The sequence below is a fragment of the Stegodyphus dumicola genome, chromosome 12 (genome assembly GCF_044657685.1).
Source record: "Stegodyphus dumicola isolate Sdum_Otavi_A_Nest chromosome 12, ASM4465768v1".
NCBI lineage: Eukaryota > Metazoa > Arthropoda > Arachnida > Araneae > Eresidae > Stegodyphus > Stegodyphus dumicola.
In genome coordinates, this window is record NC_140779.1 from 53,479,691 (window position 1) to 53,502,108 (window position 22,418).

At 30.9% G+C, this 22,418-nt stretch overlaps 1 protein-coding gene across 2 annotated transcripts in view; it reads right to left on the reverse strand.

The window, feature by feature from the left end:
* Positions 1-868: 868 nt before the first annotated feature.
* LOC118187193 (homeobox protein abdominal-A homolog) overlaps positions 869-22,418 on the reverse strand; it is a 109,639-nt gene continuing 88,089 nt past the window's right edge. The window contains exon 2 of one of the 2 annotated variants that reach the window (XM_035357391.2): positions 869-11,232. In XM_035357391.2, the coding sequence (XP_035213282.1) occupies positions 10,850-11,232 (383 nt within the window). In that variant the 3' untranslated portion in view covers positions 869-10,849. Of the gene's footprint in view, positions 11,248-22,418 lie in introns of both variants that reach the window. The other variant, XM_035357390.2, reaches the window with a different exon arrangement.

Below are 22,418 nucleotides of genomic sequence, written 5' to 3' on the forward strand. Positions count from 1 at the left end.
CAGTACGGCCGAGCGTAACAGCTTCAAGAATGACTTAGCCAGAAGACAAACACGCCGCCACTAAGGAGTCTTAGCATTCTCTATCCAAGTAAGCTGAACCTTCCTTAAATACTTCCTCTATAACTAATTTGCATTCAACGCCATTCTAAAAACTCATTCTAGTAGGGAGTTGTAAGTGGGAATAAGAATTGAAAGGAAAAGGTTTCAAAATTAGAATGAGAGTTACCAAATTAAATTATACGTTACAAACCTTTGTTAAAATAAAGTACAGGAAAATGATATATTAAATCCGATATTTATCGTCGTGTTTCGCTAAAATAAGGAATAATTCTTTAATTTAATTTTTGTACTAGAAATGAAATCAAGATTATATATTTAGTGCTGGGAGCAAAGGAAAAATTATTTTAATTGATTTCAATTAAATGGTCATATGTTTAGGAAAACAAAATAATTTCATCGCTTTATTTTGTGGAAGATGTGTGCGTTGTATCTTATTTTAAGAATAATCTCTTTAAAACAAAATGCAATCTTTGGTTGGATGTTCACCAGCGGTTGAACGGTGAGACGGTTAAACATTAGTAGCTCGATCCAGGTTCAAATCTCCATGAAGCGTGCTGGTTCCATTGGAGTTTCCAGGCTTTTCCCATGCATCAAATTAATACGAGCCAGTTGCTCTTCTAGAAAGTCTTCCTTTATGCCTTACTTTAATCATGTAGTATATTAAAATCTCTTTTTTGAGAAATATTGTGTGCATTTGGCCTATATATAAAGTGTATAGATATTTATAGTTTTATTTCTATCCATTTCTGATTATTGTGCGCTTATTTTGTGCAAAATACCGAAGAGCAAAGAAGGACATTAGACAAAGACAAGTTGTAACTATTTAATTATAATCAATTTCAGGTCAGAACAAATAAACTGACGCAGAATATTGCAGCACTGTTGGACATAAAATATAGGACACTGTACAAATAAAAGGTCAGAAGCAGTTTTTTTCCCTTTTTTTAAATACGTATCTTTCGATGCAGATGTGTTTTTCTTCGCTTTCCTGCCGAGCTTGAGGAGATGAATCTTCAAAGAAACCCTCAGATGAGGACAACATCTTGCAAAACAACACAAAGCAATTTTTTTAAACATAGTATATATGTAAATTCATAAAAAACATAAAATTTTCATTAATTAACTCTGAATTGCCTTAGTGAAGTTTAAATACCATATTAATAAACATGATCTACTCAGAACAAAACTTTTAATTGAAAATTTCAAGTCCTCCCATTTAAATATTAAAAAACAGAATAAATACCAGTTCATTAAATAGAGATTCGAGTTCAGTTTTCTAAATGCCTTCATGAATTAAATAGTGGCTAGTGGTCTTTTATTGATTTACGTACCTCATATAAAGCAAAATACAGTTCGTTATCATTTGATTCGGCAATATAAATTATGAAAAACATATAAAGATTATGGTTCATGTTGTAAATCTAGTTAGTATTAATAATAACCGGCTATTAATAATTATAACCAGGTCTTCTGGTCAGTGGAGTTGATAACACATAATATTTACATTTGCTGGTAAATATTAATAATTATAAATGAAATATGATAAATTTAATAAAAAATATGCTTTTATAATATCTATTACTATTATTTCTAAGATATATTAATTATTTATTTCATTAATTAGTTCTTATACGTATGTCTCTTTAAATGGTCAAAAACAAGTTCCTTCTTCTCTGCAAGAAGTGCTTCTGTAATAATATTTGGAACACTTTTTGCGGTGGTTTGAGTTACAGTCGTCTATATAATTATACTACTGAAGTCCTTGTCTACCTAAATTCGAATTTTCAATATTTGGAAGTTGATTGGTTGGAATAAAATTTCCTTGCTGATGGTAAATTAGTTCCTTGTGCTAATTTTTATGTTGCCAGCAAAGTATAAAACGCCAAAATTCTTATAGAATACTTAGACATTTTATAGAATGCAATGTATGAAGAGCAAAGTATGAAATATGTAAACTATTTACATACTTTACCTAGACATTTTATAGAATGCAATGTATGAAGAGCAAAGTATGAAATATGTAAACTATTTACATACTTTACCTAGACACTACCTAGATATTTTATAGAATGCGATGTATGAAGAGCAAAGTATGAAATATGTAAACTATTTACATACTTTACTTAGACACTGTATATAATACCTAGACATTCTACAGAATGACGAATGTGCTTCAAGCAACATGAAAAAAGGTTATGACACAGCGGTTGTTTAAAAGACGTTCATTTCTCAAAATTACAGATGCTATTTTGAATTTAAAAAAAAAATGAAAGTTTGCAATTAAAAAAAGGTTTTATTCAAGACACATAAAGAAAAATGAAAGTTGCTGAAAACAAAATTTATGCCTTTCTTCTTACAGAAAGCAAAATTTTCATATAAAAAGCAAGAAATTAAAATAAACCTATTTGTTGAAACATGGTAGGTTTGAATGACATTTTGAATTCACTTCCTTAGTTTTTTTCACATAAAGACATTTCATATTTCGGCATATTGTTTAACACATACATTTGACGAATTCATTTGACTAAGCAACTGCAACTGACCACACAGAAATTCCGTAGTCAGGAATATCTTCCATTCTAAGTAAGTTCTTAGAACATAAACTGTGATCTCATATATAATTGTTTTAAAAATTTTTAAAAGTTTTTAGGTCGATAGAATATATCCTTTGTAACACTCATTACAAGTGTCAATATATTGCACGAATTATTATATATTTTCTTTGGGCATTGTATATAATACGGAGCTATACTTCATATTTGACATTTGGCATTCTATAGAATGCCCAGGCAATGTGTGAAATGTTTAACCGTTTCATGCATTGACCGGCCTGTTTTCGGCATTCTATATAATGCCTAGGTATTCTATATAATACCGTATTTCATACTTTGCCGGTTATACTATATACAAGGTTTTATTTTTAATTGAAATTACAAGAGCTGTAATATTCCGGTTATCAGTTTAAGCTGTATCTCTTGAAATTATTATCCGAGCGCTTTTATCCGCGCGAACATTCGTGGTTAGGATTTTAAACCCTCAGACCCATAACTTTTTCCGCTCGCTTATTTAGAGACTCTTTACTCTTCAGCGAAGCTTCTAGCTTCGGTAAACAGTCACTAAACAAGATTGAATTTAAATTGAATTTTTCCATCGAATGCGAACGAACAATCTTCCTAGATATTTTTCTTTATTTTCCATTTCAACATGTGTATACTTTTTACTTTGTTCTTTTCATTATTATTAATTTTTTTCTATTCCAATGGTGTGCAGTCTTCCTCTTTGAATAAGATTCGTATTTCTGTTTTTGATTGAACCTCTATCAGTTATAAGTTTGTCGAAGTATTTGCTTCATAAGTATGCAAAATGGTGACTCTCAAATTGAGTTTATTGAAATTTAATCGATTGTATATTCATAGTTATGAATTATTAATAGTCACCGGTAGACGTAAATTCTTAAAAATTATGCTTATTATTAGGCCAGTTATTATTAATGTAAACTGATTAATAACTTGAACTATAACATATGTATTCATGAAAACTGAACACAAGAAGTAGTAGTGAAATATTTTTCAGATCAGAGCATCTTTTAAATATTTTAAAGAATTTAACAACTTCTCAGAAAAGGTTTCTGGTTTAGAAAATTCCTCTCTCTAAAATATTCCGAATTTATTAATTTGTTGCTCTCTACGAGTCTACAGTATGTTTAAGATAAATTTTATGAGTACAATTTAAGAAGGCAAAAAGATAAAAATTCTTCAATTACATGATTTTTTTTGCAGCAGAAAGTCTTCAATGAATAAATATCAACTTCACATATTTACATAATTTCGAAACTTAATAAAATGAAGAAATAACATTCATTGTCCATTTCAAAACATAATACTTAAAATTCCAGTATAAATTAATCTAAGAGCATACATTAATTACATTAGTGCTATTGCATAGCTTAAAATATATAAACAGATATATAATATACGTAAATTATACGAAAAAAAAAAAAAAAAAAGATAAATTCCATTCACCATTGGCACAGACTTTTGTTGCAAATTAAATATTTTTTTCCCCTACCAGAATTATACTTAATTACCTATTCTTAATAAGAGGCCTATTCTTAATTCATATATTGCATAATGCTCATGCACCATGCGTCTTCTGTGACTTATAGTTTTGAGAACCTGAGTATCCAGTTTTGAGGACGTGAGGGTCCTGGAATACGAATGTTAAATGTTATAAGGCATGGATGGAAAATACGTATATTTCGAAGGCCACAAGTTGCTTTTACTGATTCAATTACCTCTTATTTACTATAATATTATTATAACACAAAAGTTCATTAAATTGTGAAATGACCTGAAAATCGAGAAATTTCCTCGGACATCTGCATTTGTGATGTAAATAACAAAATTCAGTGTCGTAAAAACACTTTCGGGTAAAGCCAAATAAACCAAATTTTGAAATTGGCACATTTATGATAAATTTCACTTTTCAATGCAACCAATTTTTCCAATGTTAAACTTAAAAGAGATGAATTTCTTTTAGGCAAATGTAACGAAGTTATGATATCTAACTTTTCCAGAGCGTGTAGTTTTTATTAAGTTCTCTTAAGGTTCATTTTCATGCTCAGCGAAGAAACAGGGATTTGATGTAAAACATATGTGTCAAAATTTGGGCCAAAGTAGTTGCCAAATGTTATCCAAAATTCATCAATCTTATGCTAAAGTGATAGGTAATAACTATGTGTGCGTTGACAAATCTACCTTTTTTTGACAGTTTAATCTACAATACATTAATCAGAAACGGTTTCTCACATACGGAACAATCAGCTACGGCTAACTGAAGATAATACAGAATACTTCATCGGTGGACACTAGACACATAGAAAATCTCTTACGTAGACAAGCACACTGGATGACAAATACAAAGAGATAAATACGTATTTTTTAACAAGTGAATTTCAAGTCCACTGGTTTCTCTTCGTTAATATTTTTTTTTGGAAAGCTAGTTTTATCATAAAAAGAAATATCACATTCTACGTATAGTTTGCTATTGACGGTGACAGAGTGAAAATTATGCCTGTTTGAATTTCACCCTGCATTTGGCAATTCAGATAAAGCTTATAATTCTTTATTGATTCTTATGTTGAACAATCGTACCAACTCAAATATTTAACCGCTTAAGTCATTTTGTTAAGTGTTTCTGGATAAATGTAAGGCAACAGATATTTGCGTTTGAAAAAACTGCTAAAGTTAATGACAGATAGGCAAAACAGCGGCCGAGCGGTAAAGCCGCTGAACATTGGTAGTTCCGACCTGGTTTCTATTCCAGGCTAACGGGCTGGCTGCATGGGCGAATTCGAATTTTCCCCATTTGTAACATGTATAGGAGCCAGTTTACCTCAGAAGTTCTCCACGAAGGCATCATGCTCCTTAGGCAGATAGCTCTAGTGCTCTTTGCTGTAATTTCAATAAACAAAAATATCATAATGGCAGGTAACGTTTAAGTAGAGAAAGCGTAAGCTAAGCTCTCATTAATATAAGTAAAATTTGCTGTCATTAAGTTTGTCAAGAAATATCTATTAATTTTTAACTAAAAGTTAATCTTTAGTGCTTTCCTTTCACTCTCTTTACACCCACACCTTTCATGCCAGAATGTAAATGTGATAGCGAGCGTTTATTAGGATTGAGGGAGAAAGAAGTGTTATTTACACAGAAAAGAAGTGTTGCGAAGGTTACGCAAGTTATTTTCAGAACGTGTTCTGCCTACTTTAAGCCATGTTGTACCGTGATTATTAGCGATTTGATTCTATGGCGTTGAGTACTTCTAGCCATTGGGCTTGTCTCGCCGGTTTTCTACAAACCAGAGCCTTTCCTGTGCCGGTTTTCTACAAACCAGAGCCTTTTCTACTTTACCATGTGAGCCGTCAGGCTAATCTAATACATTTGATATTAGTTCAAGATTGCGTATTTAAGTTAGCCAGAAGTGTTGGCTTGTGTAAATGCAAGTTGGATCATTGTTATTTCTTTTGGGTTCAAATAAAAACATCTTATACATCCTTCTTATGACTATGGGTTCCTCTATTCACAGGATCAGAAAGTAATTCTTTTTAAAGGTCTGTAGTTTATGCTCCTAAAGAACACCATACTTTATAAGTTTTTAGTGAATAGCATGAAATGTGCAAAGAAATAAATAACTTCAATAATATATATTTTTTGGTATGTTTATAGAAAGAACTATATACATAGCTTATTATTTATGTCAATTAAATTTCGATGAATTCTTTTAATAATATTTATCACCTAATAAAGTTAATAAAGAATTTTTACTGTTATTTATGCCCGTCAAGTTCCTTTAATGAAAATGGCAACATTTAAATACGATTTCATTACCTTCTTGCGAGTCCCAGCATAAAAGAAGTTGTTACACAAAGTTATAAATTATGTCTAGGATTTTTTTTAACAGAGAATGAAGTAGTTACGAGTCAGAGAGGCAACGAATTTATAGCCATTGCTATTTTTAAACACGGCAGTCAGTTTTATGAACATTCTGAGCAGTTCGCTGGAATGTGTTTCTGCTGAGATTATACAATTCGCAATAGTTTACTTAAATTTTCCCCTTTTATTGTATTCATGATCCTTCTTGAAATTCTAACTGTTTTCGCACGGAGAAAAGCAATTGGAAAACTAATCAAAGATGAATAAAAACATATGTAAGAGATAATTAAATATCTTTGTGCGTCTAAAGAAAAAAACTATATTTTGCATACGTATATGAGTGCGCAAAAATATGTTCAGTGCATTTTTTTAACGTAATTTGGATATTTCATGCTAAACTATATTTTGCATACGTATATGAGTGTGCAAAAATATGTTCAGTGCATTTTTTTTAACGTAATTTGGATATTTCATGCTATCTTCTAGGTTAATATTCGCTGTGTTGAAAAATGCTGTATCCTTCTATTGAGGTTACATGTAGCAGTGTGTTCTTAATTTTAGAGCTGAAGAGTTTATATAAAATATTATCAAAATAGGGTTATGATAAAACTAGCTTTCATGAGTCGTACATTTTATAAACTTTTTTATTGCCACAGGATGTGAAAAGAGAAACTTGCGTGCGGAAGGCAAGATTTTGCAGACACCTTTTTTCTTTTTGCCTGCCAGAAACAGTATTTCGAAGCTATACATGAAAATATGTCAGAAAATACGAAATCGCGGTACGGTGCGTAGTATATAAACCTGCAACTGCGTGCCAAGAGAAGAAGAGAAGAATTTTCAGTTCTTGCGTTTTCTTTCAGAAAAAAATCACAATTCATACAAGCCTAGGAAAAACAGTCCTCAGAATTGCTCTATCCATGAGTGCACTCTGCATGAAAATTTATTATTGCTATTATAATTTATATCAATTCTGCAGTGCAGCAAGTGCAGGGAACTCTCTCTAAGACGACCACTCACAGTTCTGCTGATTTTGGGTCATCTTAGAGAGCTGATGTTTAATAACGATGTTTATTTATGCGCTTAGAAATAATGGTCACTTTCGTAGGTGGTCTCTTAAGGGAAGTAGCTACAAGGAGAGGGTTTACTATACTGTTTTTTCTAGAACTTCTATAATTTCTAGAAAATAACCAATATACGTATATTTGAACACATAAAACACAACTTAATGACTAACACTGAAGGTAACATAAACATTTTAACAAATACACAAAGTGAGTTGTACAAATTATTAAAAATCTGTTCATGTAATATAACAATCAAATATTACGAATCACATGAAAAATTATAAATATCATGAATGAAAAAAACTAAGTTTGTAGGTAATGAATTTTTATTGGGAAAAAGTAAGCGTATTCAAGTTTTTGTATTCAATTATGAGTGTAAAATTGAATTTATTTATTATTTGTTCTTCAGTAATTTTAAATTTAGTGTTTGAAATATCACATCAAGATTGCTTTTTGGTACCACTACAATTAAAATTTTATAATAGTCATTTTATTATTTTGAGTAACAAATATTATTTTACTCTTGCTTCTAGAACGTAAGAAAATATTCCCTCTAATTTTCCTTATAGCTGCAACTACAATGTTGCGTGATATACGTCTGGTATTATTGTGAATGTATTTTGTATGATGTTTTCATTCGGTTATATGCGTGTGAATAAAAGTACGCCTGTGTGTACAAAAAGCATTGCGTCATCAGGCATGCACGCATATTTAAGGGAAGTTAAAAATGACTATTTATATGCAATTAATGCCACTAAACATGTGCAATAGATCAGATAAATCATTAATATGAGTAAAATTGCTTAATAAATTTTGGGGTTGAATTTTATCAGATAGACATTTCGGGTAAATAGCCTGGCATTTATTTTGATTGCATACGTATGTAGTTTTTCCAGAATGTAAATGTGAGTATATTTATTATACATGGTAATAAAAGATGTGGATTTGTGTTTTTGTAAACTTCCTCGTTAAGAATTTTCATTTCGGTTAAAGGCACTACATGGATAAAAAGCAAATTCATGGGACATATATATCAGGTTAAACTGTATTACTCTCTGATACGAATATTTTATGACACAGTCATACAGGTTCAGTCAGTTAACAAATAAAAATCTTTTTCAAAATCAAAGAATGATTAATTTGCACTATATTTTCGTAGTCATACATTACATTTTAACAAGTAAGCAAAATATATCATGCAAATCACAGGAAGATTCTCTTCACATGAGACCATACTTAAAAGCAATTCTTATAAAAAAAAAACAGTATCACAAAAAAACACACCAACTCATATTTAGGACAATAACCAGACTTTCAACAAGATTATAAACTTAAAACAACACTCGGATACGTAACACGCAAAATTCCATTTGCAATTTTCCGTAGTTTAAACATTACTACTCAAAAAGCATAGGCAGTTTTGTCCAGTTAGTAGCAAATGGTTAAAGTTAGTTATAATATTAAAAAAAAAAAAAAAAAAAAAAAAACATCTCATTTAATGTATGTAAAAATATTGTTAAAATATTCAAAATTAGCAATAAATATATATTCACTTGTTCATTAAAATCTGAAAAACAATAATATATTAATAAAAACAAAAATGAGATTGAAAATTTATGCAATGGCTATTGTTACAAATACTACAGCGTTTCATTTTTTGATCGAATGTATATCAGAATTAATTATTGATTTTGAAATCTTTATCAACATTCATTGCTGATTATATTAAATTAACAAAACCCCATTGCAAAGTAAGCTGATATTTGTTTTATTAGCCCAAAAAGCGAAACAAAAGGATCCTTTGGGCGTAAAATAATATCTGAAAACTTTCAGATTGTTAAAAGTTTTTATTTTATTTACTTATTTATTTTTTATTGCTTAAACTGCCCATCTTACTACCAATAAAAAAAAAAAAAAATGGTGTAAAATTCCGAAACCTAAAAATTTAACTTATACAGGAACTTTTTTTAACTGTTAAAATTTTAAGCATGCAAATAGTGTTTTCTTCAGATATTTGATTTATTAAATCATCTAAAAATATATAGACAGCGCTATGAAAATTTCGAAAAATCTAAATAATTTTATATAAGTCATGAAATACTTCCGTTATTTATATGAGTCAGGATATACTCCACACATATGTTTAATTTATTTTTCCACCAATGGCATGTATTAAAAAATAATGCCGTTTTTACATCTTTTCATGGAAAAAGAAACTTATAACAATTCATGAAGAATAAGTAATCATTTTATGCAGTAACTGGACAAAGTTGCCTGTACTTTCGGCTTGTTTTAGCATTACATATTTTACCAGCTCTCACCATTTCACTGGTAAAGGCATTACTGGATACATTTGAGTTTTTTACCCCTATAAAATATTAAAAATTTTAATACGTATTAACTCAACACTGACATATACCACTTTGTGCCAACACTTTTCATTCTAACATCAAAATGAAAAGATGCATTGCATATCCGTAAATGAAAAACAGACTTAACAGTGGAAATAGTTCCAAATTTTAAGTACTATGTATATATTGTTCGATGTGGACTGTAATAATAACAACAAAAAAGTTTGTAACATTTCCAGTCATAAATCATTGTATAAAATCACATAACGTATGCCAATGCATCATTTTTCACAGCCTTAAAATATCAACTTTTCGATTAAGGATAAAAAAATGACAGTAAGAATGAGAAATAAACTTCATAATGAAACATTTCAACTCCTGAGAGACTAATACATTGCACCACGACTTTTCAATACCTTTACAAATAATAAACAAGTGAAGAGAGAATTAAAATCGATTAATCACAATCGTAATACAGTTCTTCGCCATCTTGGCATTGTATTTATTTTAACGTCGACGTAAGTAGTAACTTTTCTAGAAAATACTTCCATTACCGAAGACACAACTGTAAACCTACAGCGACTTTATTTCTTGTTCTTTAAACGATGAATTCTCATTTGCCATATTTTTGGCAAAATCAAAAATAAACCACCGCTTCTACAGTTCTAATGGATGCAGACGCACCTGTCTCAATGTTCGTGGAGCAGATGCTAAAATAAATTAGTTGTGACAATCCTTTCATCAATCTTGTATCTCACTCAAAAATGTTTCCTCTAATACTTTGTGGTAAATGGTCATTTAAGTAGTTCTTACGTATCATATCAAGGATTTGTGAACTATGGTTTAGTTGTTAATACGTATAATTAATTCATTACTCCGACTTCGGAACAATTCTATGGCAAACGTAATGATGGAAAAAACGATGCACCTCTCAATCTGGGTCTTAAGGTTTTGGATTCCGAATTTTGTCCTCCAGAATTAAGGAGGTGGGGGAGGTGATGATGGAAGGTGGATGGTCGGACTTCCGCTCTTCCCTCTTGGCCTGGTCCACACCGTTCTTTTCCTTGTCCTCATCTTTGACTTTGGAGGACTCCATGCGGGCCTGCTCGTTGATCTCTTTGACTGCCCGCATTTCTTTTTTGAGCTTCATTCGCCGGTTCTGAAACCAAATCTTGATCTGGCGTTCGGTCAGACAGAGCGCATGTGCTATCTCGATCCGCCTCCGGCGAGTCAGGTAGTGGTTGAAGTGGAATTCCTTTTCGAGTTCCAGTGTTTGGAATCGTGTGTACGTCTGTCGGCCTCTCCGACGGGGACAACCGTTCGGTCCTGCAAAGTTCAGGGCTACCATAAGAAACAACAGCAATCAATTACACACCAAACGCCTTTTGATACAAAAAAATGCCCTCGTGATGATGCTGTCCTCTCTGATAGTAAGACTCCTACTCCAGATGAATATATAAATCCAAGGAATATATATATCTTACTTCTGGATTCAAAATATTAATTTATGTTGTATAATATTTTTTTTAAAAAATTAAGCTATGACAGAATCTTGGGGGGGGGGGAAGTTTCAAATGTTACTGAAACTTACTGTTTGAACGAACAGCATCATTTCGAGGACATTACATAGAATAAATAATAGGTCATAAAAATAAAACATAATTCCAACATACACAAAAATGAAATTGTATAATAAAATATTTAAAAATCAACCAAGAAAACATACACTTTTATCGGATACTTTTGGAAGCATAAACTCGAAAAAGAAATTCCTGTTTATTATGTGAAGGAATTTGTTTTCTGTATTTTATTACAACAGAAGTATCTGGTAAGGGAACTAAAAAGAGATTTTCGAATAAAAAATTGAGTTCTTTTAAGAAAAAGCATTTAATTAGGATGTGTAAAATTTAACTGTAAAAATTATAATTCCTGAAAGAAACGCATCAACTATAACTTGCATTTAGAAACTTAAACAAATTTTAAAAGCAACATTCATATAATTTTATAATTTCAAAAATAGAATTAAAAATTAAATTTTAGCTTAGTTAATGTTATTTCAACCCAAAATTTTATACCTGCTTTTTAAATTCTTGCTGGTTCTGCAGCTCCCTTAGTTGCTATGAATTTATCAGTTCATAATTTCTTACATGTTCTATATATTCCATTAAAATAGCTTAAATTAGTAAATTTTTTGGCTAAACAACTTAAAAAGCAAATTTAATAAAACATTCTAACTCAAAAACAATGAATCAAAAGAAATTTTGTAGTTTTTTTTTTTTTTTTTTTTTTTTAATATATCAGTTCATTACGATGTGATGTCAATGGGTTTCAAACGATTTAATCTATGAAAAAGATTTATTTCTAATTTTATATTTAACCGTTACATGAAAAATAGAAAAATTCTGATAGATTAATGTGACAAATTTTAATCAAAATGATTTGCATCGATTAAAAATAAAAGTAGTCTTATTTTCTTAGAATGTTTCTCTGGGTAAACTGTTGCATTCAGATTATTTAGCAACTTCTTTCTTCTTGAACTTCATCTAGTATTTTTAATATTTCTATTTTTTTCTCTGTCATTTCTGTCTTACTATATTCGCATTAATATAACATGGTTACGTTGGTATTTGATTTTGGCTGTCCTTTTCTACATTTCTATACATTTTAAGATTGCGCGCCTTTTGAATGCATAACAGTTTTATACTGATGAAGTAAAATGAATTTAAAAATTAACATTTTTATTTACATTTCAAATACTTTTACACTTTCGAATACTTTTATTTATAGTCCAGAATCCTCGAACCATTATTATGTAAGTAAATGTTTTAAATAAACAAAGCAACAATACTAATGTATATATTTATATTGATACACTTTTCTATTTTTTTATTTCTTATCACAGAAGAAACATACTTAGCAGTGTGCTGGAAAGAATGTAGATAGAATTCAAAGCATATTTTACAGCTCTGAATCATAATTATTAAATTCTGTAGCAGTCATGTAGATACTGTCGTGATCTCTTTCTTTACAGTGTGAGTATATGCATACTAAAATTATAAACAACTGTATAATTAAAATCCTCATTAAAACACGAAACTGCAGTTATTAATTATCTTGCGTTACTATTGATATTTAAAAGAATACAACAGGTATTTTAAAACTTATTTAAGTTCACATTTGCATGAAGAAACACTTATTTAGATGTATTTATAATAGTACTATTGAAATCTGATATAGTGAATAATCATTTGTGTATAAATTGCAACTTTCAGAGATACTTTTGTCATCAGTTTAAATAATAATAATAACAATAAAAGATCGGCGAAATTCAAGAAACAGCATATTCCATCTCTCCAGAGGCAAACGATTTAGCATCCTTATTTGAGTTAATAAGAATGAAAGTTAAATCAATGCGTTAAAATTCCTCAAATACTTCTTTATAATGTATAATACTTATTTATTAAAAATCTCTTATTTTATAAATATTATTTAATATTTACATATTATTACTAAATAATTAATTTCAGACAAATCTCACTAAAATCTGCTACTATTATATATATATATATATATATATATATATATATATAGTAAATTTAAATTAAATTTAAATAATTCCCTTGCGCCATTGCTGCAAGGAATGAAATTTGAATTTAACAAATATTCTCTATTCGTATTAAATTTAAAATTTAATTATGAAATTTTAATTGCAAATAAAAAAGATTAATTATTGCTGCGAACTAATTTACAATTACAAAATTTAACTTTAAGTTAGCTTTATACGAATAGAGAATACTTGTTATATATATTATACATGGAATTTTAGTGTTTTTTAGAAATTACTGCATGTACAACTGTTAAACGATATTTAATATTTTAAAATGTTAATCATGTTTATTTTCAGGTTCCGTTCCTCATTTTGTGAAATATTTGAAAATCTGGAAAGTATGAAATGAAGAAAAGTATGATCGTGTGATGTAAAAGGAAAGAATCTTAATCATCTCCACTTGAATTCTGTTTTCGGTGCAGAGATAAGTATATTTTAACTCTCGTAAAACATTTATTTTATTTAATCTTTAGCTACTGAAGCTTTTTTGTAGATTATTTAGTAGTTAAAAATAAAAATTCTAATATTTAAAATGTAAGTAAAATTCATGAAAACTACGTTACGCTGACTAAATAAGGTTCCACAGAAAATCTTTGTTGTGTTTGTAATAATTTCTTTTCACTTCTAAAACTTCTAAAGAATTGAATTATTGTTTGTAAATCTAAGAGTATTTTGGAGAACTATCAGTTAATGTGCTTTGCTGCCTTTATTAACTTTAAAATACTATTTAGTACCGAAGATTTAGCGTTAAACATAAACTGAATAGATTTCCAAGTAAATTTTTTTGTTTTTGTTTTAATAATAGATAAGATCATCGTAGTTATACATCGAATATTAAATTTTATAAGAAATCAGGGGGCGGGTATAGAACTTTATTCAATACCTTATTTTATAATGTTTATTAAGCTGTTTCCTTATAATTCAAATGAAGGTATTGAAATGGAAATACGAAAACTAAATCCCATTATAAAAACTGAAAGTCTGTTTCTCAAACTTTCTTCAAAATAAAGAGGAATTCTTGTCCCAAGTCGCAACTTAACCACATTGTTCTTCTTTCTGTAATCTAAAGTATGTCACATATTGTCAAATTTACACAATTTTGCACATACAATATTTTAGTGAAGCACAGAGGAGCTAGAAAATCTGCTTACTTTTTAAATCGGATTCAATCTATTTCATTATAAACCTCTAAACTAAGATATTTATTAATTTTGTGTGAGAATTACTATTACTAATAGCGTAGTTGTCCAGAGTAAATTTAACGTAAATATACAGAGCTCCATAAACATCTCCATACACAATGTAACGTAATGTAGTTTACCTAAAAGAAAGTGTTTACTACAACAAAAGAAATTCCTCATTACCCTATAAATTTTTATCTTCACATATACACTAATAATGATTTTTCCTTTTAGATAAGCTTTATTGTAATTGAAGATTACCTTTTCTTACATGCGGAAATTTTGAATCATTATGTATGATTATAAAATATTCAAAATAAACTGCAGAAAATAAACATCTGAAAGAAATTTTGGGCATTAAAAAAATTTTTTTGGAAAAATTTGCCATGTCTCTTCGTAAACAGGATGCAAACGTTTGAACATGATTTCATGGATTATCTTCTAATCATTCAGATAGAGAATATTATTCAATTTCACGACTTCACGATTCAAAATTTCGAAAGTGTGTAAACCAAAGAATGGAGAGAATTAACTTCAAAGTTGCGCTCGTATTACGTAAATAACTCTAGCTGGTAAACCTAAGTCAGTGGTCTAATGATTACTTACATGTGGCTCACATTATAACAAACAACATCTTTATTTTTGAAATAGTATTACTAAAAACAGAGGTCGTGCTACGAAATCTCTCTTCTTAATCAGCATGAATATCATTTACTGACAGCAATCAGGATTGCGGCTGTGGAACTACTTTTAAAACAAGTCAGAGTTATTAGGACAGCAGAAAAGACAAACACATTTGCTTAATATGCCTGCGCTGATGATGTACTTTATATCATACTGAAGGCACTGTAAAAACCTTAATTTGCAATGGATTAGTTTGTTTCCTATATATTGATCCTAATGTTAGCTGTGCAGGAAAACTTAACTAATTTTTTAGGCAAAATTCTATTAGTTTGATATTTTAATTTATGTGGCTTTTCATCCCAAACTGGCATTAGTCCAAAAGGCCTATTAGTCTTGAAACGGCATTTTTCGTTGCATCACTTTTCAAATTGTCGCCACCAAATATTGTCGCCCTGTATTATATTAAAAGAAATTAAATAATGAAGAATTTGCATGAATGTATGTATTTTTCTCACATTGTGAAAACACAACGGTACCTAGAGCCGTCAGATTTTTAATAACGTAGTCCTCCACCCGAATATGAGCATTTGGAAACCCGAAGTTAGAATTTCGTATTTGTTTCATTGCCTATTTCAGATTTTGTAAATTTCAGATTTTTTTGATTAACAAACTCAGCGATTTCAAAGCGAGCAATGGCAACACTGTATGGGAGGGGGGGGGAATGATCTCCAGCGCGCGAGACCGTCTTTCGGAAATTCTAAAGTTATGTTGTTTTTAAATATTTTTAGCCTAAAGGGATAGTATCCCCAATGCTCTCCAAGCATATATGTTTGTATAAATGGGGAGGAAAAACCGCTCCTTTGGGCTCTAAGATTCATTTTTTTCCCCTATAGAAAAGTATAGCTTTTCTTCAGAGAAATCTCGACTTGTTTCTGAATCAACATTCAAAAGTCCCTAGTTCTATCTTTGAAATTACAATTTTAATTTTCTCGAAAGAAAAGCTTGTAGAAAATGCTATGTTTTCTTTTGGGGGCAGTTAAATTACTATTAAAATCAGTCACAAATTATATGCAAAACGAGGGAGGGCGGTTGGAAAACAGAATTAAATGCTTTTTTAGAAGCTGTCTTTAAAAATAATGTTTAGTATATCCCACAAAAATTTTGAATATGTGTATGTAAATTTTGAACATACTTTTCCGAATTCAGTGCAAGAGCAACACGAATTTTTTAAGTATACTTACATTAAATAAAGGTATTAGTAATCAAAAATTCGATTTATTGTTAGATTACCTGAAATTTTTAATTTTTTACGAACCATGTTTTGCTATTTTCCAGAATTCTAATATGTGTCTCTTACTGTCATGAAGTTTTTCTACCTCTGGTCTTTACGTAACTTTGTGTCAGACGGCTCAGCGTCTCAACAAACTCAAAAGAGAAATAACTTCTGCATTTTTTCGTACGAGTTATGCCTATGTCCAGTAATTTCATTCACATTTACAAAGCTGGAATTAGGCTGTATGTTTTCTTAAGTACACTAGAACTTCATTTTTAAATCAAATACATTCCTGTCACAGTCGTTTACTTAGGCTATTAAATATCGCCTATGGAGCTGACTGAAAATGTGGTTGAAACATTCTTATTTTCCTTTGTGGTTAGCTTTAGTCAACATAATTTTGCGACCGCATATCAGTAAATATTTAAACTTGATCTCTGCCAGTTCCTTCTCCAGAAGCAGCTAGTAGTGGTCAAAAGCAACCACTGGCTTGTTTTTTAGTTAAGATGTCTGGATGCGGGCAGCCAACAAAACAGAAGACAAACTCGAAACGCAACCGCGTAAATCAAGTGGCATAATTAGTTTCCTTCTGGGAATAGATAAACAATGCAAATGCGCGTAGCCTCACAATTATCCGAAACGGTAGAATCGTGATCGAGTACAGGTAGAACGAATGAAAGTATAATTGAATTCCGTGACTCATTTTCATACAAAATGGGATTCGTACAGGGAATGGATACACGAGAAACAAATTCTTATTGCAGCGGAAGCGAGAAAGCAAGAAACAAAGGGGACAATCGAGTTTTGTTCTGACTCGTTCCTAGAGTTCCGCTTTGTCAGGGTTAAGATTTTCCAAATTTATACTCGTAAAAATGTTTTCCATAATTTGCTGTGAATTTTCTAACTCTACGATATGTAATTTTCTGATTAGAAAATTAAAAGAAATCCCGTAGCAAAAAAAGAGGAATTTGTGTTGCATGCAATAAAAATGAAAAAAGAAGTAGAGAGAAATTAAAGAATAAAAAATGAGCTTTCAAGGTGTAAGTTCCTAGTTAGCATTAAAAAAAAAGCACCTTAACTTCAGGCAAACTGACAGCAGAAAAGTTAGAACTTGGCAAGTGCATCAACTGTATTTGCTGAGCAAGGCTGTGTGTGTTATGCCAAGAACGATTACTTGCGGGCACTTAAGTGAACTGAACTCGTCAAAAGCATCTTCTATAAAAACCAATTAGGGAAACTTACAAGATATTTTAGTATTTTAAATTTACTTTTAACTGCAACTCATACCTTAATGCGGGGGTATATCTTAATATAGAACTCTTTTTTTTTTCTTTTTCGAAATGCTTTCGAGATTCTAAAACGTATTATTTTAAAAATTCACTTTCAGCGTAAGAATATTTCAAATATTTTCGTTATAAGTTACATCTGCATAGTTTATGTATTATTATAGCTTTTTTGCAAAGATTATAGAACTATCTGATACGTACATTTGCTGTTTTAAGTTCTGATGCTCGAGTAACTGAAATATATAAATTAACTAATTAACTTTTGGATAAACAAATTCTTTTGTACAACGAAAGTCCTGTTGACAGACAGCTATATTGGGGGGGGGGCATGTACAAGCACGCTTAACAGAGTTGAGCAGTCAAAAATTAACTTTGCCAATTTCTAATATTTGATTTAAATACCTCCCCCCCTTTTTTTTTTTTTCTCTTTTTTTGAGGGTGGATATGTGGAAAGAGTTAAGAAAGCCAAATTATGAAATACAAATAGAAATTATTAACTACGAGCAAATGTTACGTTTCCGGTAATAGACTGTTAAATTAAATTTTACTCTTGCGAATTAAATTCGAGTTCTTAAACAATATGCTATCAAGAAAAGTCTGGTAGAAGCAAAGAATAAAAAATAATATCGTAACAATACGCAAAAACAAAATGTGAATATTAAAAACAGTGCCCATATGCTTATTGAAAATATTTCGAGAAGATTTGCTTTAGAATACAATAAATTTCTAAAAATATTTCAGAAAACAAGATTATATTAGAAATTGTGCAATGATATTTTAAACGCCCCCTCCCTTTTTTAAAGCGGATAGCATCTCACTTGTTTCCTCAATCATCTAAAGTTAATCCGTAGCTTGAAATGGAAGTAAGAAAACAATGATTGTGCGGGAGGGAGTAGAAAAGCATTTCAAAATCGTAAAAACAACCTTGTATTTAGCGTAAGTATAATGAAACATTCAATCGATTTCGAGGGCAGCTAAATGTCCCTCCTCATCAGGAGAAAGAAATACCTAGAAAGAAGAAAATAAAGGAGAAGGAATCTCAGAAACACGTGGTCCTTATCAGCACTGCACGTAATTATAACTGGATTTTTAATCAGAGTTGCACTGGCGCCTACTTTTACTGAGCCAGGCTATCTGATCAAGCATAAAGGACAAGAAAAATCAGCGAAGTTAAAATAGGGAGCGAGGGGCAAATGCACCTTCACGCTCAAAATCTGAACTTCAAATAATTAAAAAAAAATTTTTTTTTATTTGAAGTTCAGATTTTGAGGGTGATTCTGATTTTTCTTGTCCTTTATGCTTGATCAGATAGCCTGGCTCAGTAAAAGTAGGCGGCCAGTGTAACTCTGATTAAAAATCCAGTTATAACCACGTGCAGTGCTGATAAGGACCACGTGTTTCTGAGACTCCTTCTCCTTTATTTTCTTCTTTCTAGGTATTTCTTTCTCCTGATGAGGAGGGACCTTTAGCTGCCCTCGAAATCGATTGAGTGTTTCATTATACCTACGCTAAATACAAGGTTGTTTTTACGATTTTGATTGTCACATTAGCGTGTTTCTCTTCTAGTCTAGAAAAGCATTTGCTATTACCATGGGAATACAGTACTATTAATGTATAGAACGCGTCTATAGAATTTTATGGCTGAAGTTGAGGTCTGCTAAAAACATTTCAACGTTGACTAGCAGTTCTTTGTAATTTTCTTCTGCCGTGAATTACTTTTCACGTTCCTTTAGGCGTTTTCGTAGAAATTAACCCTTGAAAAGCTTATATAATTCTCTTATATTTACTTGAATATCCGAATTTGCTTTTCAGTAATAAACTAAGATTTTATTTCAGAGAAGAGATGTAGCATGTAAGTGAATATAATTGCAAGTGAAACGGTGATTAAAGGTGTTTTTCTTTACAACACATTACTTGCTGGAGTGACACGTGCGAAAAAAATGGCCTAATCATGATACAAAACCAGTTGCAACCCTTTAAGACTCAGATGTTTATTCCTTTTCAGAAGTCCGTCTGACATTTCCATTAGGATAAAAAATTCCAGTGAATGAGGATCACATACTTGATTTCTACTCGGGACTTTTGAAACAGAAGTTTCGGTTAAGCAATCAGTAAGTGTGTAAAATTTCTTCCTGCCCGTGCATCATTATCCTCTTTGGCAAACATTTACGATTGTTTTTAAAAAAATAAAGACTACTGACATTTGAAAAAGACTACTATCTGACATTTCAGTGACATCTTAAGAATTGACAACTCAGTATGCTGTACATTTCCCGAAAATCACGAATAAATTTTTTTAGATATTCTACAACAGTTTTCCGTACAGTAGCTCTAGAGATGTTAAGCTTTTCTGCTATCTGTTAAAGCAGCAAGCGATGGTTGTTTCAGCTTCATTTGCAGAACTTAATGCTGCCACATTAGAAACTTGCAGTTGCTCCGAGAGTCTGAATACTAACCGCTCCCACTCCTGAGTTCATCAGCATTTTCCAAGCTTTAACAAAACCACTTGTGCCAGCGAAAAACATGAAATAATGTTAATGGTTATCTCCGCATACTGGTGCACTATCTTAAATTTACTGATGCATTTTTTAAATAAAAATGTATTGCGTCTCATTGTTTATTTTTTGAAGTCGTAATGGCTGATATTGGACTGCCGAATATCAAATAAAAAATTACACTTAAACTTTTACGCAAATAATGACAGCATTTAAAAGAAAGAAAGCTGTGTTGTAAGTAAAATGCACTATTGTTTGGCAGCTTTGCTGGGATAAATTGAAAAAAATCGATTCCAAAACTTTGCAAACTCATTCTGTATATATTAAAGATCAATAACTCATATTATTATACGCTAAAAGTATTGATGATAAAGAAGTTTCTCAGCCTTTTATCTTTGCGAAAGTTATAAAACAATGTATAGGTTATGGAGATCCCTATATTAATACAACTATTTCATTCATAGAATTGTTCATATTTTCTTTAATTTTCGGTAAGGTTCTAAGGAAAATATAATACACACACATATATATATATATATATATATTCCGACGGCTGGCGTTGCAAAAAAATAATTTACATATTTAATTAATTCAATTAAGTTTATTCACAATTTTGAAAATCTGTAAGGTGCAAAATACAATTACAGACAAGTAATTATGCAACTGCTGTACAAATTACAAGAATTAGATAAAATTACCGTAATTAGAAAACGTTAGTAATTTTCAAATTTCAGTCATTTATCAAATTTAATAAATCAAGATAATTATTAAAATTAGAAATTGAAATTGAACGCAAATAGTACCTTTACATGTGACTAGCTTTATTTATGATCGAAAAGGCATCCATGAAATAATTAATGCACACATCTCGAGGAACATCTGCCGAACAATTATCAAGTACTATTATTAATATTCTCTCTCTCTTATGTAAAGTTTGTATAGAAAACATAATACATTTTTGAAGCCGAAATTTAACAAAAAATTAGTCTGTTTTCTCTGAATTTTTATTGACAAGATTTGAGGGGAATCAAAAGTTTATTTCAGGACATTAGTAAAAGTACAGTAATTAGAAAAGCATACTATTCAATAAATTTCAGTAATTAGCAAACTTCAAAGCAAGTTAATTAAATAACTAATATGAAATTAAACGCAAATATTCATTTACATATGAGTAGTCTTTTTAACTACTATTTTTGGCTAACATCTGGGGGCGGGGGGGATTCATTTTTTCTGTTCAGTTATTATTCATTAAATCAAATACAATTTAAAAAGCAAAAAATTCTATCATTAGCTGGGTATTTAATTTCTAATCGCTTTATTCTTTTTTTGGGTTAATTCGGATTTTAATTAACATCAGCGCACCAAGAATCTTAACACATTTTAAAAAATTCAACTTTGTCCTTATTATACGGAAAGCGTAGGGAGCAAAATAAAATAAAAACCAGCGCCGAGAGAAGCGGCAGCCATCGAAGCTCGCGTGACTATTTTATCAGTCAACTTAACGAGTCCATCGCTCAGAGCGAAAAAGTCCATCCCATCGAAAAGAGCGCGAAAAAAGGGACCCTTTAGGCCTGGAGAAGAGGCCCGTTACGTCGAAGATGAGATCGCTTCAAACAATCGCCGGGAGTTGCCCAAATCGACTCCCGGGGTCATTTGGAGAGAGCGTTTAAACGCAACACGATGGACTGAGCTCTGCCAGCCGTGTTCCGCTTTTGATGGGACCATAACCAAGTTTAATGGCAAAAACGTGTTCACCTACGGAAAAGTCAGGTGAGCAGTTACCGATGACATTAAGTTTTCCCAGCAGGGTGCTTAATGGTTCCCAACGATCGTCCAAATATGCTTTAAAACTCGGTTGGCAGTTAAGCTGGCCTTCATTACCGATAAAAGACGTATTAGGGTGGGAACCATAGCGCATGTACTTCTTAACACCTTTTTATGGAGTATCTACCTGTAATGGACGGTATGGGAGAGCGACAAATTATGCCGACATCAGACGGGAGAGAGGAAAGATGACAAAAGAATGGAAGTTCGCGGCCAAACTTT